The 12,008-nt window shown below is 61.6% G+C and overlaps 1 protein-coding gene across 4 annotated transcripts; it reads left to right on the forward strand.

The window, feature by feature from the left end:
* Positions 1–288: 288 nt before the first annotated feature.
* Positions 289–11,939, forward strand: MMS19 (MMS19 homolog, cytosolic iron-sulfur assembly component). 4 transcript variants are annotated; one of them, XM_009277802.2, is made up of 30 exons: positions 289–341; positions 1,140–1,240; positions 2,851–2,936; positions 3,358–3,432; positions 4,014–4,083; positions 4,280–4,408; positions 4,620–4,681; positions 4,958–5,044; positions 5,358–5,432; positions 5,710–5,787; positions 6,094–6,232; positions 6,627–6,781; positions 7,000–7,078; positions 7,336–7,461; positions 7,728–7,809; positions 8,167–8,264; positions 8,656–8,796; positions 9,031–9,186; positions 9,423–9,522; positions 9,691–9,793; positions 9,905–9,979; positions 10,115–10,241; positions 10,325–10,425; positions 10,504–10,560; positions 10,673–10,859; positions 10,973–11,055; positions 11,146–11,310; positions 11,398–11,457; positions 11,573–11,673; positions 11,752–11,939. In XM_009277802.2, the coding sequence occupies exons 4-30, from the start codon at positions 3,361–3,363 to the stop codon at positions 11,777–11,779; spliced, it is 2,736 nt and encodes a 911-aa protein (XP_009276077.1). In that variant the 5' UTR covers positions 289–341; positions 1,140–1,240; positions 2,851–2,936; positions 3,358–3,360; the 3' UTR covers positions 11,780–11,939. The 4 variants fall into 4 exon arrangements, with proteins under 4 accessions (XP_009276077.1, XP_019327283.1, XP_009276075.1 ...); XM_019471738.1 differs by having other exon boundaries at positions 10,973–11,310; XM_009277800.2 differs by lacking the exon at positions 2,851–2,936 and having other exon boundaries at positions 290–341.
* Positions 11,940–12,008: the final 69 nt, after the last annotated feature.

The following is a 12,008-nucleotide window of genomic DNA, read 5'->3' on the forward strand; positions in this document are numbered from 1 at the left end:
GGCTGCGGGGAGAGGGTAGAGGCAAAGTGCCGGCAAGTTCACCCCTTGCTGCCTGTTCTCAGCTCTGATCCAGTCGAGTCAGCTCTCGGTCCCAGACGTGTTCGCAGGCAGGGCTGGAGGCAGCTCCACCAACTGGGTGCACATGGCTCCTTCGGTGCTTAGTGAGGTGCCGGCACCCGGCCAGCCTTTCCCGCTGCGGTGCTGGGCCCTTCCCAGCATCTGTCTCCGGTGCCATGCCTGACTGATGGTCTGGCAGTCTCTTCAGTTCACTCTCTTTACCTCCTTTCTCCAGGGGTGAAAGATGGAAGCTGGACTGTGCTGCAGCTTGTGGAAGCCCTGGGGTAAGGAAAGCCTTATACATGTTACACATCGCGTAAGGGCCTTGCAGGGGAGATTCCCACAGAGGGACAGTGAGAAGGAAAAGTGTGCATGCTTGTCCAGGACGAGCTAGCTTCAGTGCTGGTAGACACACCACAGCACACAGGCCTGCAAGGATGTTGTCCGCTCACAGCGCAGGGCCTGAGTGGTGCTTTGCCCTCTCAGGATTTGGGAGCTGTTTGGGAAAGAGCAAGGCCGGAGTAGCTCTTGATACTCTCCCAGGACTGAGGAGAGGTGTTGTGGCAGGCAGTGAGCCGCAGGGCACTTCTCAGTTGGACTGTCCCCAGCAGGAGCTGCCTGAGCACACAGCTGCACATCACCATGTCACGAGTTGGCTAGCGCTCAGCTTTTGCTTCTGTCTGCGAGCTGTCGTGGCCTGGGACTCGGGGAGGCTCGTTTCTCCCAAGCTGGGGGCTGGGTTTGCCTCGTTGTAAGAGGCTTTGCCCTTTTTCAACCCTTGTCATCTTGGGAGCCTGAGTTTCAGGTGCAGAGCATGGTGCAAGAGCAATTTCTTTGGTCTGACTTGAGAACTTGGATTTATTGCTCCGTGGCTCTGGGGACGGGTATATGCGTGCAGCATAGTCAGGGGAAGAGGATTCTGCTCCCACCCTGCCAGCCAGTCAGGCAGGACTGGGCCACCGCCCCCCTGCCCAGAGAGCGGCACCTCTTTGTTTTTATAATGTGTCTGCTCAGGATGTGCTTCCTGCTTGGGTGTCCCTGCTCACAACAGGCCTCTTGGGCTTTCTCCCCACTTGGGCTAGCTCTTGCCTGGAGAACACAGATCCTCGGACGCGAGGGCGTGGCATCCAGCTGCTGTCACAAGTCCTGCTCCAGTGTTACTCCCTGCTCCAGGAGAAGGAAGGTAAGGGCTGCTCTGCGCTCCTGAGTGGCTGCCGGCAGGTTGGGGGCAAAGCCTGTGCCACTCAAGTGTCTGTCCTGCAGTTGGCAAAGGGATTGATTTAGCACCACGACAACTTTGTACATGTCTCTCGAGTCAAAGTCCAAGGAGGGCACGGGGCCTCACGCTGCAGCCTTTTTGCCAACCTCACCACACAATTCGGGTCACTCCCTGAACACGCCAAAGCCCTGGCGCTGCAGCTGGTGCCCCCAGCAGTGTGTGGGTGTTGCACACCCAGGCGTGCTCAGCACCACGTGGGACGCCTTGGGGACACATCTGCATGTCAAAATCCTTGGGTGGTGATTCAGTGCAGGAAAACCATCCTTCACAAAGCGAGTCGTGCTGCAGCCCTGTGGCCTGCCCAGCTTAACTCTGGGGGAACCCTGGGGCCTGGGGAGGAGGGGGGATCAGCGTAAGGATGAGAGTGGAGTGGAGGACCGGAGTGGGGAGAGGAAGATGCCCCGTTCGAGGAGGCAAAGAGAAGGTCTGCCTGTGTTAAATGCCCCATAGCAACTGGCTGGCAGCAGGGGAAGCCAGTAAGCGCTGCCAAACTTTGATTTGGACTGGGGGCCTTGCTGATGGGTAGCTGAACCTGTGCCAGCAGGCTGGCAAGGCAGGAGGGCCCAGCTAGTAAGTGAGGTGGAGGAAGGGAAGGATGGAAGTAAAAGGTGCTTAGTCCTTGGCATTTGGCTCTCTGTAAGTTTCACACTGGTGCCAGGCAGGGCCAAGAGCAGCTGTGCAGAGAGGGTATGGACAGACTAACTACTGATGTAGCTGGAGTCGGGTGTGATGACTGTGATGGGGACTGGGGCGCTCCGGAGGGAGAGCTGGGGTGGGGAGGCCTGGCAGAGTCAGGGCAGCTGGGTGAGGGGAGCGAGCTGGGTTAGAGCCAAGTCACCAGGAGCTCTGGAGGAGGGTGGGCAGAGCCAGCTTCCCGGGAGGGCGTAGGCAGCTGCTGTGACACCCCCAGCTGGCCCTGTCTCCCTTCGTGTCCCTCCTCATGCAATTCATTTCTCAAGCGCTGCGTCAGGCTGCCTCCTGGGGGGGTGAGTTTCTGCAGCAGCTGTGGGCACAGGATGCTGCTAGCCGGCTCTTCCAGTCTGCTTCCTGCTGCCACTCCCCAGGGCCGGGGTGTGCAGGCGCCCATGGCCGTGACTCAGGGGCCGGGAACGTGTTGTGGAGCCAGCGCGGGGAAGCCGGAGCTCCTGCTCCAGCCCTGCGCCCCACCCCACGACATCGTCCAGCCTCGGCTGAGCAGGCGTCTGCCGCTTCACTGCTGGTGTCTGCACCCACGTGTCTGGACAGGCCAGGGCAAGTGCCTTTCGGGTAGCTCCAGCACCTCTGCAGCGGCCAGAGGTGGGTGCTGCCCTGCTGCGGTCAGATGTGGGTTGCTCACAGGGGGAGGGCAAAGGTGTTGGAGCCAGGTGGATGCACCCAACAGTGGCAGTTAATCCCATTCACCAGTGTGAGATATGCTTGCTGTTCATCCGGCAGCTGCTTTTGGCAGAGCTGGGGCCAGAGCCCGGCAGCTGCATTTCCTGGGACTAACACACGTTGGTGTCTGTTTCTGATAGTGCTGCACCTGGTCCTGTTCTATGAGAATCGGCTGCAAGATCATCACCTCGTGATCCCCTCGGTGCTCCAGGGACTCCGAGCACTGGTGAGCTCGCGCCCCCCAGCCTGCAGCACTGGGATGTGCTCCAGAGTGGTGCTGGGGAGGTGCAACACCAGGGTACAGGTTGCAGCAGGATGTCAAGCACGGCCCGGCTGGGCTGTCAGCTCCTGCCTGGTGGCATTGCCCTGTCTCCTCAGTGCTCCTGCTGTGCCCCTTGCAGAGGGGCAGGAGAGAGGAGACTGCCTTGATTTCCTGCCCCATGCTGGTGTTGGGACAAGGATTCCCTGGTCACCCTGGGGAGCAGCGTAGGTGATAGGTATCCTGTCCTGTCCTGTCCTGTGGGGGTGGTGAGCTCTCCCCAGGGTAGGAGAGGGTCCTGCATGTGGCTGCTGTACAGAAGCAGGAGCTCTGTTTTATGTCTGCCATCATGGTTTTCTCTCTTGCTTTTCTCTTTTCCTGTCCTCAGAGCATGTGTGAGGTGCTGTCCCCGGGGCTAGCAGTGTCTGTGCTCAAAGCTATCTTCCAGGAGGTACACGTGCAGGTGAGCAATGTGATTTCCCATCCTCCTGTCCCTGCTCTCTGGGTGTCTGGGGATGGCCTGCCTGCCCTGAGGACTGAGTTGCATTCAGTAGTAGTGCAGTGTAGCACATCCTTCAGCAGCAGTGCAGTGCTCCTGCGGAGCTTAGAGACAGCGTGTCTCTCTGCAGAGAGAGAGGCAGACAACAGCTGAGGATCCTGCTTGGCCCTTGTCCTCTCTTCTCTCGGCCCTGGGGCAGTTATTTCTTTTGCTCTGTTCTCCAGGCTGTGTTTAAGTGCCCCCAGCCCCCAAATTCTCCTCCAATTTAAGATTGTTTATGCTGGCAGGGCCTTGGGCAGCATGTGTGGCCCTGGTGTGACTGTGATGGTGCATTCATACAGTGATGGACACAGTCATGTTCAGGTGCCATTGCATAGGCATGCGCGCACTTTGCATGTGGTAAATGGGATCTGCATGTCAGGAAGCAGCAGCTGAGCTGCTGGGGATCCTGCCCTCTTCTCAAGGGCATGCGCTGCCCCTGGGTGGTGGGTAGCAGTGCTGCCACGTGCAGAGGCTTGTTCTGATTGCTCTGCTCCTCCCTCCAGTCCCTGATGCAGCTGGACCGCCACACAGTCTACAGCATCATCACCAACTTCATGGGCACCAGGGAGGAAGGTGAGGGGGCAGATGCCAGAACCACTGTGGGGTTGCCCAGGCTGGGAAAATGGCTCGCTATCACCTTCTCCGAGGTCTCTGTGGCTCTGCCTGGGGAGAGCTGGAAGGGCTGTGGGGCTGGGGAAGCCAGGCTGGTTTCATTGCATGTTGGTGAGGTCTGGTGTCCTGCACCTGCTCACACTCCTTCTTTTTGCAGAGCTGAAGGGCCTGGGTGCCGACTTCACGTTTGGCTTTATCCAGGTGATGGACGGGGAGAAGGATCCCCGCAACCTGCTGGTGGCCTTCCAGATCGTGCATGATCTCATTACCAAGAACTACACCCTGGGTGAGCCTGTGCCTACCGTGCAGAGCTGATCGGGGAACATGTTGCTTTTCTTTGAGCTGTTGGAGGGATGGACCTTGGGTCTGACCAGGGCTGAGGTTGTCCCTGACATGCTTTAGGAGCTGCAGAGCCAGCCTGTCATGGGTGCTGGGCATGGCTGCTGTGCCTCTTTTGCCCAGCATCTCTGCTCACTCCCTCTCTCCTCTCCCTGCAGGTCCCTTTGTGGAGGAGCTGTTTGAAGTGACATCCTGCTACTTCCCCATTGATTTTACTCCAGTGAGTGAGTCTGTCCTGTGCCACAGTCTATTCCTTCTGGTGTTTTCTCAGGCGGTTGTGTCCCCTCCAGGGAATGGGAGGAGAGGGCGGGCAAGAGTCTTGGCTGGGCAGTGTTGAGCTGCGAGCTGTGGTACCCAGGCTGGCAGGCCGGTGCCAAGCTGGCTGCAGTGACTGGCATCGCTGCTGCCTTGCTGGAGATGAGGTGATGCAGCCTCAGCTGATGGCTGGGTTGGAGGTTTCCTGACCGGTGACCTGCTCTCTGTGCTTCCCTTCCAGCCCCCCAATGACCCTCACGGCATCCAGAGAGAAGACCTGATCCTCAGCCTCCGGGCCGTACTGGCCTCCACACCCCAATTTGCTGAGGTAGGAAGCTCCTAGGGGGTTCTTGAACACCCCACTGTTCCCTGAGCACAGGATGCATTTCATAGTGCTGCAGCTCCCGCTGTGGCTCCGTGGGATGGGAACAGCTGGGACCAGGAGCATGCACTAGGGCAGCCCTGTCTCCTGCTGGGGCTGGGCATGGGGAGGGTGCTGACGCTGACACCCTGGGAAGGGGCTGCCTGTTGCAGGTATCCCTCCACCTCTGCTCTCCTGAGAGAGGCTGAGCTTGCAGCCCTGCAGGGCTGTGGACAAGGTGGTGCAAAGGTGGGCTGAGTCTAAGTGCCTCTCTCTGCAGTTCCTGCTCCCTCTGCTCATTGAGAAGATGGACTCAGACCTGCAAAGTGCCAAGCTTGACTCCCTGCAGACTCTGGTAAGGAGAGATCCCCTACTCCCTTCAGCCCACAGCTGGCCTGTGGCAGCAGCAGTCAGCCACTTCTGAGCCCTTCTCCCTGCCAGCCAGAGACTCTCCCTTGCAGAGCCACAATTTCCAGGGTCCTAGTTCGGCCTGCATCACTTTTTCCTCTTTTTCTCTTCCCTTGAGTGGTTCATGCAGTTCAGCATGAGCCTGCCAGGATGGGCAGTGTCCCTGCTCTGTGTCTCCCGGTACTGGCTTCTCTCTGATGCTTTCTCCTGGCTCCCTCTTGCAGACTGCCTGCTGTGCCATCTACGGGCAGAAGGAGCTGCAGGAATTCCTCCCCAGCCTCTGGTCGTCCCTGCGCAGGGAGGTGAGTACCGCAGGGCCCCTTACAAATGCTCCACCACAGTTGGGCTCCTGCTGAGCAGGAGATCACAGCCAGATCAGGCAGGCCCCATATCTCCCAGCAGCCCCCACCTTGGACAGACCCAGCTGGAAAGTGGGGGGACAGGCCAGCCCTATCAGTGCGTCCCTGGGGCTTGGATGTGCTCCGCTGCATGTTCGAAGCACATGGGAAGCGAGGCGGGAGCCTGAGCCCTTCAGCCCATGTTGGGAGTGTCAAGCCTGCGGTTGGGGTCAGCACAGAGCTTAGCTCATCCTACGGCCTCTCCTGCAGGTGTTCCAGACAGCAAGTGAGAAGGTCGAGGCGGAGTGCCTGGCCGCACTGCACAGCCTCTCTGCCTGCCTCTCCCGCTCCGTGCTCAGCTCTGACACCGAGGACCTGCTGGATTCCTTCCTTGGCAGCATCCTGCAAGGTAGCTAGCAGAGAGACCTACCCTGCCCTGAGCAGCCAGGCCTGCAAGCACCCTCCTAGCTGGAGATCTGCCCTCCTGTTCTCTTTGAAGCCTCTTCTCTTTCTAGCTCTCACAGCCACCGTTGGTTTCTCCAAGGGAATTGGCTGCAGAAAGGGAGGAGAGAGGGGCACAGTAGGCGATGCCTATTGGATTGAGTTGCTTTCCTGCCTGCTGGGATTAGGGCGTCCAAGGCTGTGCTGTGCGCTTGGAGCTGGGGGAAGCACCTCTGTTAGGGAGGCTGTGCGGCAGCTCAAAGCTGTGCCCCGGCAGCACGTCCCAGCCCAGACATCAGCTTCATCCCCGCACGCGAGGCAGAGGAGCTGTGCCGGTGCAGCTGACGCCCAACCTATCTCAGATTGCAGGCACCATCTGTGCGAGCCCGACATGAAGCTGGTGTGGCCAAGTGCCAAACTCCTGCAGGCAGCAGCAGGTGCCTCCCTCCGTGCCTACCACCGCGTCACCCGCAGCGTCCTGCCCCTGCTGCTGGAGCAGTACACCAAGCACCCGCAGGTGAGGGGCACCCCGGGCTCTGTGGTCACAGACAGCAGGGCTGAGTGCACCCGCTGGCTCTGCAGGGCTTGGTGGGAGCAGGGTGTCAAAGTGGATGTCCTTCCCTGGCTGTGGGCGGGGGACCCTGTGGGCACCCTCTGGCCTCGCAGCGCTGGGCTGAGGTGTAGCTGTGTCCCAGCAGTGACGGTGATCTGGGTTATGCCTTTGTGTCCCTGCAGAGCAGCCAGAGGAGGACAATCTTGGAAATGCTGCTGGGCTTCCTGGAGTTGCAGCAGAAGTGGGGACATGTGGAAGAAGGTGAGGCTGGCTGGTCCCTCTGGAGGCACCCGTGTCCCAGGGGGCTGCTGGCTCTGACCTCACCTTCCCGTATGCTGACAGAGAAGGAAAGCTCACTGACCTGGGCGGCTGCATGTGCAACCCCCTGCCGTGTCCCAGGGCCCCTGCATGGTTGGGTGTCAACTGGCAGGGCCCCAGAAAGGGTCTGTCAGGTGCCGTGGTGGTGGCTGTGCGGTGACAGCCAGACGCAGGCAGTGACTTCGTGCCTCTCTCTCCAGATGAGAGCACTCTGCTGTCACTCCGAGCCCCGATTTGCTCTGTGGTATTCTCGGCGCTGACGGATCCCAGTGTGCAGCTGCAGCTCGTCGGGATCAGGGCACTGATTGTCCTGGGCTCCCTGCAAGGTTGGTGCCTCGTTTCCCTTAGAGAGGCAGAGGGAGGTGTCACCCTGTTCTGGGAGACACGGTGCCACGTGGCTGCTGGGATGTCCTTTGCCTGCCGCCTGTGCTGCCTGTAGGTGCACAGGAGAGTGGCAGTGCTTCCTACCCAGGCCATGAGCTCCAGGGACACTTGGTCTCTCTCTTGCCTGTTTGTGCTGGGCACCCTGTATCTCTGGCGTTTGGCATGCTGCTGCGTTGCTGCTAGCCTGGATGAGGGTCTCTTGTTGCAGGCTTCCTGTCTCCCTCTGACCTGGAGCTGGTTGTGGATCACCTCATCCGTCTCGCTCTGCATGAGGAGGATTCCCAGAGCAGGTGAGGGGCAGGCTGGCACCATCGCAGTCACCCACGCTCTGGGGAAAGGAGCAAAGCCTGGCTTTGCTGCAGAGAGGTGCTGTAGTCTGGGGGAAGGCACAGGAACTGTCTGAACTAAAAGACCATGTGGGTGTAAGAGCAAAGGGGTAAACCAGGCGATTTCTGTGCTGGAAATTAGAAAGTCTGGGCCTGTCAAAGTAGGGGGCTCTGCTCTGCCTGCCAGTAGGGTGAAAGGCAGATTGCTGAGAAATGGGTTTCTGGAGGCATCTTCTGGCCCAGATCTTTGCAGCTGGTGTACAAGCAGCCCAGGGTTTGCAGTGCTCACATCACCCCTCCTGCTCTCTTGCCCCCTGGCAGCGAAGCAGCGATGGAGGCAGCTGGATCTCTGGCCCCCCTCTACCCAAAGGTTTTCTCTGGACGCATGGTACCCAGGCTTGAAGAGGAGCTGCAGTCAGGTAGGGCTGGCGGCCTTGGGAAGGGAGTGATGTCTGGTTTTGGGGTGAAGCCTGTCCCATCCCCGTTTGGCTCCTACCAGCCAGCAGGGCTGTGCCACACAGCATAGGTCGGTGGCTCTCCTTCTTGGGGGATTCCCAGCACAGGCACTGTGGTGCTGGCACAGAGAAGGCCATGCCTGGTGCTGGCAAGCAGCCTGCACGGCCGGGATCACCCTTGCAGTGAGGAGCTGCCTAGCCACATAGCAGGCAGAGTGCCTTGGGCCTGGCACAGGCTAGTTCTGCTGTGCTGCTTCACCCCATCCACCCTGGCAGGGTCTGGGCCCTGAATGCCCTTGGGTGAGGGGGGCGTGGGGTCACCCCAACACCCTTCTGAGGTGTGTTTCCTCTTCAGAGCGGGAGGAGGAGAGCTCCCGCGACCACTGCTCCCTGCAGCAGCGCTGCCTGCAGGCCCTGGCAGCCGTGTCTATCCACACCAGCATCGTGAGGGAGACTGTCCCTGTCCTGCTGCAGCATCTCCGGAAGGTGCAGAAAGGTAATGCAGCCCACGACGGGCAGCTGCACGGAGCACGTCTGGGCAGGAGCTGCCTCCGTTACCAGGGATGGCTGGGAGGGAGTGGGGATGGCAGTAGGGTGAGGCCCCCGGGGCCGGCTGTGAATCCCACCAGTGGAGGGGGGAGTAGGGAGGGCTGCATTGCACCGGGATCCCGGTGAAGATCGGGGTGGGGGTGCTGCGGCTGTTTGATGTGACGATGACTGTGCCCTGCAGGGAGCAAGGCCAGGAACACCCAGGACGTGGTCTCTGTGTGCCAGAGCCTGCACCGTGTGGCCCTGCAGTGCCAGCAGGATGCGGAGGGTTGCTGGTACTACCACCAGACAGTGGTGCCCTGCCTGCTGGCCATGGCTGTACAGGCTGCCACGCAAGGTAGGTGGGGGGCTGGAGCGGGAGAGGGGAGAGCAGGCAGTTCCCCGGGCTCTGGGGTGTCCCTGATCCTGCAGCCAGCGCTGCTGCTGCCGCCCTCCGGCAACCGCGGGCACTGCGGGCCCCGCTGCCAGAGGCAGAGCAGCCCTGCCCACAGTAGGCGTGGGTCAGGGGGCTGTGCCTGCCTCCTCCCTCTGGGCAGCGGGTTGCAGCTGTCCTTCTCCTCCCGCTGCCTGCAGAGAGCACCCACCCGCTGCTGGGCAAGGCACTGCTGGAGGAAGAGGTGCTGGCTGCCATGGTCCCCGTCATCAGCGCTGCCACCACTCACCTGAGCCCTGAGTGAGTGATGCTGGGGCGGGACGCTGGGCACTCCATCGTGGGGAGGGGGCAGGCTGCGTCCCCTCCACTGCTGTCTGTACAGGGAGACCCTGCGCCTCCTGGGAGGTACCCAGGAGCTCTCTGGTGACCCTCCCAGAGCAGCACATTGCGATGTCTCCTTTCTCCTAGGCTGGCTGCCCAGAGCGTCTCTCACGTGGTGCCCCTCTTCCTGGACGGGGAGGTCTCCTTCCTGCCCCAGAACAGTTTTCCCTGCTCCTTCCAGCCCTTCGAGGTGTGTTGGGTGCTTGGGGCTGGGATGCTGGAACAGGGGCCGGGAATGAGGATGTTGGCATAGGCTGGCAGCAAGGACCATGATGACACGGGCACTGTTCTTCCCCTGCAGGATGGGGAGTGCTTGGAGGCACAGAGACGTCTGGTCGTCCTCCTCATGGCCTTCGTCTGCTCCTTGCCCCGCAATGTAAGTTGGTGGGGAGCAGGGTGGAGAAGGAGCCCTGACCGAGCGCCCTCCTGACTGGGTCCACAGCAAGCTCCATGGGCAGAAGAAGGGAGCAGCTGCGGCCCCGGGCTGTAACATGCTCCATGTCTCTTCCAGGTGGCAATTCCTCAGCAGGAACGGCTGCTCCGGGAGCTGCTGGCGCTGAGCTGCTCCTGCAACTGCCCCTTCACAGCCACCACAGCTGCCAAGTGCTTCGCAGGGCTGGTGAACAAGCACCCGGCGGGTAAGGGGGCTGGGCAGGACACTGTGGGTCCCTGCTCACTGCTGGCAGGGGAATGGCTCAGCCTGTCCCTTCTGTGTTCCCAGGGCAGCAGCTGGATGAGATCCTGCAGCTTGCAGTGAACAGGATGGAGCCCGGCCTTGCGGAGGGGCCCCGCCGAACACAGGCACTCACCCTGCTGCTCTGGGTAAGGCCTGCCCTGGATGCGGGACGGGGGGAGAGACAGGGGGGACGGCCTGGTGCTGACTCTGCTCTGCCTGCACAGGTGACCAAAGCCCTGGTGCTGCGCTACCACCCCCTGAGCTCCCGCCTGACGGACAAGGTAGGCAGCGGTGGGGCTGGGTGATGTCCAAGGAGCCTGCCCACTCCCCCTGCGGCCGGCTGGGACCCCCCCAGCAGCAGGGCGCCCTGTCTCAGGGCTCTCTCCCTCGCAGCTGCTGGGCCTGCTGGGCGACGTGGAGCTGGGCCCCGCTGCGGCCGATGGCTTCTCCCTGCTCATGGCCGAGTCCCCGGACGTGCTGCACAAGGACTGCCACGCTGACGTGCGCATCATGTTCCGCCAGCGCTTCTTCACTGACAACGTCCCCAAGCTGGTGCAGGGCTTCCACGGGGCTGGCCCCGGTGAGCGGCCACCCCCAGCCCGGCCTCGCCACCCCGTGACCCCTTACCCAGGGGACCTGAGCCAGCGTCCCCTCCTTCCCCTGGCTGCCTGTAACCATCTCTGCTCTCCACAGACGTGAAAGCCAATTACCTGAAGGGCCTGTCCCATGTGCTCAACCACCTCCCCAAGCCCGTGCTGGTGACGGAGCTGCCCACGGTGAGAGCCAGCCTTGGCAGGGGGGATTGTGGCAGTGCAGAGTGCACGGCTGGGAGTTACTCATGTCTCCTGTGTCCTCCCCACCCGCAGCTGCTCTCCCTCCTGCTTGAGGCTTTGTCCTGCTCGGACCGCGTGGTGCAGCTCTCCACGCTGAGCTGCCTCCAGCCCCTGCTGCTCGAAGCTCCCCAGATCATGAGCCTGCACGTCGACACACTGGTCACCAAGTTCCTCAGCCTCGCCTCCAGCCCCACCATGGTGCGTGTGCCCCCTTCTTCCCTCCCCACGCCCCTCTCCTCCGCCCCTGCCCCTTCCGCTGCCCTCACCCCTGTCTGTCTGTTCCAGGCTGTCCGCATTGCTGCCCTGCGCTGTGCCTATGCGCTTACCAGCCTGCCCACAACAGTGGTAAGTGCTCCCCGCAGCCTGCTCCTGCATGTAGAGGGGCAAGGGGGTACCAAACCTCCTCCTGGGGGGCAGCCAGCACCCAGCTCTCCCACTAAGAGCCCTTTCTGTCCTACAGCTGCTCCCGTACAAGGCCCGAGTTATCCGGGCGCTGGCCAAGCCTTTGGATGACAAGAAGAGGCTGGTGCGGAAGGAGGCGGTGGCAGCACGGGGGGAATGGTGAGTGCATGTGGCTGGAGCTGCTGGGGCGCTGGCATATTGGGGACATGGCTGATGGCACCATCTCTGCCCCCACAGGTTCCTGCTGGGGAGCCCGGGCAGGTGAACGCCCTGCATCCCCTCCCTGTGCTGACCGACAATCTGACCGGGCCCCCGCTAACCCATCCAACCGATGCCACAGACCCTTGGAGCCCAGTACTGCCCCGAGTGTCGGGGCTGGAGCATGGGGGCCGGCAGACAGCACCCCTCACTGCGGCACCTTCCCGGCACCTGCAGGAGGGAAGGAGCTGTGCCGCTCGTGGCTTGCCCCGCCTCTGCTGCAGGCAGGGACAGGG

This window comes from Aptenodytes forsteri, unplaced genomic scaffold, assembly GCF_000699145.1.
Source record: "Aptenodytes forsteri isolate BGI_AS27 unplaced genomic scaffold, ASM69914v1 Scaffold15, whole genome shotgun sequence".
Lineage (NCBI taxonomy): Eukaryota > Metazoa > Chordata > Aves > Sphenisciformes > Spheniscidae > Aptenodytes > Aptenodytes forsteri.

Excerpts from the sequence above, each read along its gene's own strand:
- MMS19 (XM_019471737.1), top strand. The coding sequence starts at position 302 with ATGGAAGCTGGACTGTGCTGCAGCTTGTGGAAGCCCTGGG. Across the intron at positions 9,523-9,690 it reads ACCACTCACCTGAGCCCTGA|GCTGGCTGCCCAGAGCGTCT; the intron begins GTGAGTGATGCT and ends CCTTTCTCCTAG. Across the intron at positions 10,860-10,972 it reads CTTCCACGGGGCTGGCCCCG|ACGTGAAAGCCAATTACCTG; the intron begins GTGAGCGGCCAC and ends TGCTCTCCACAG.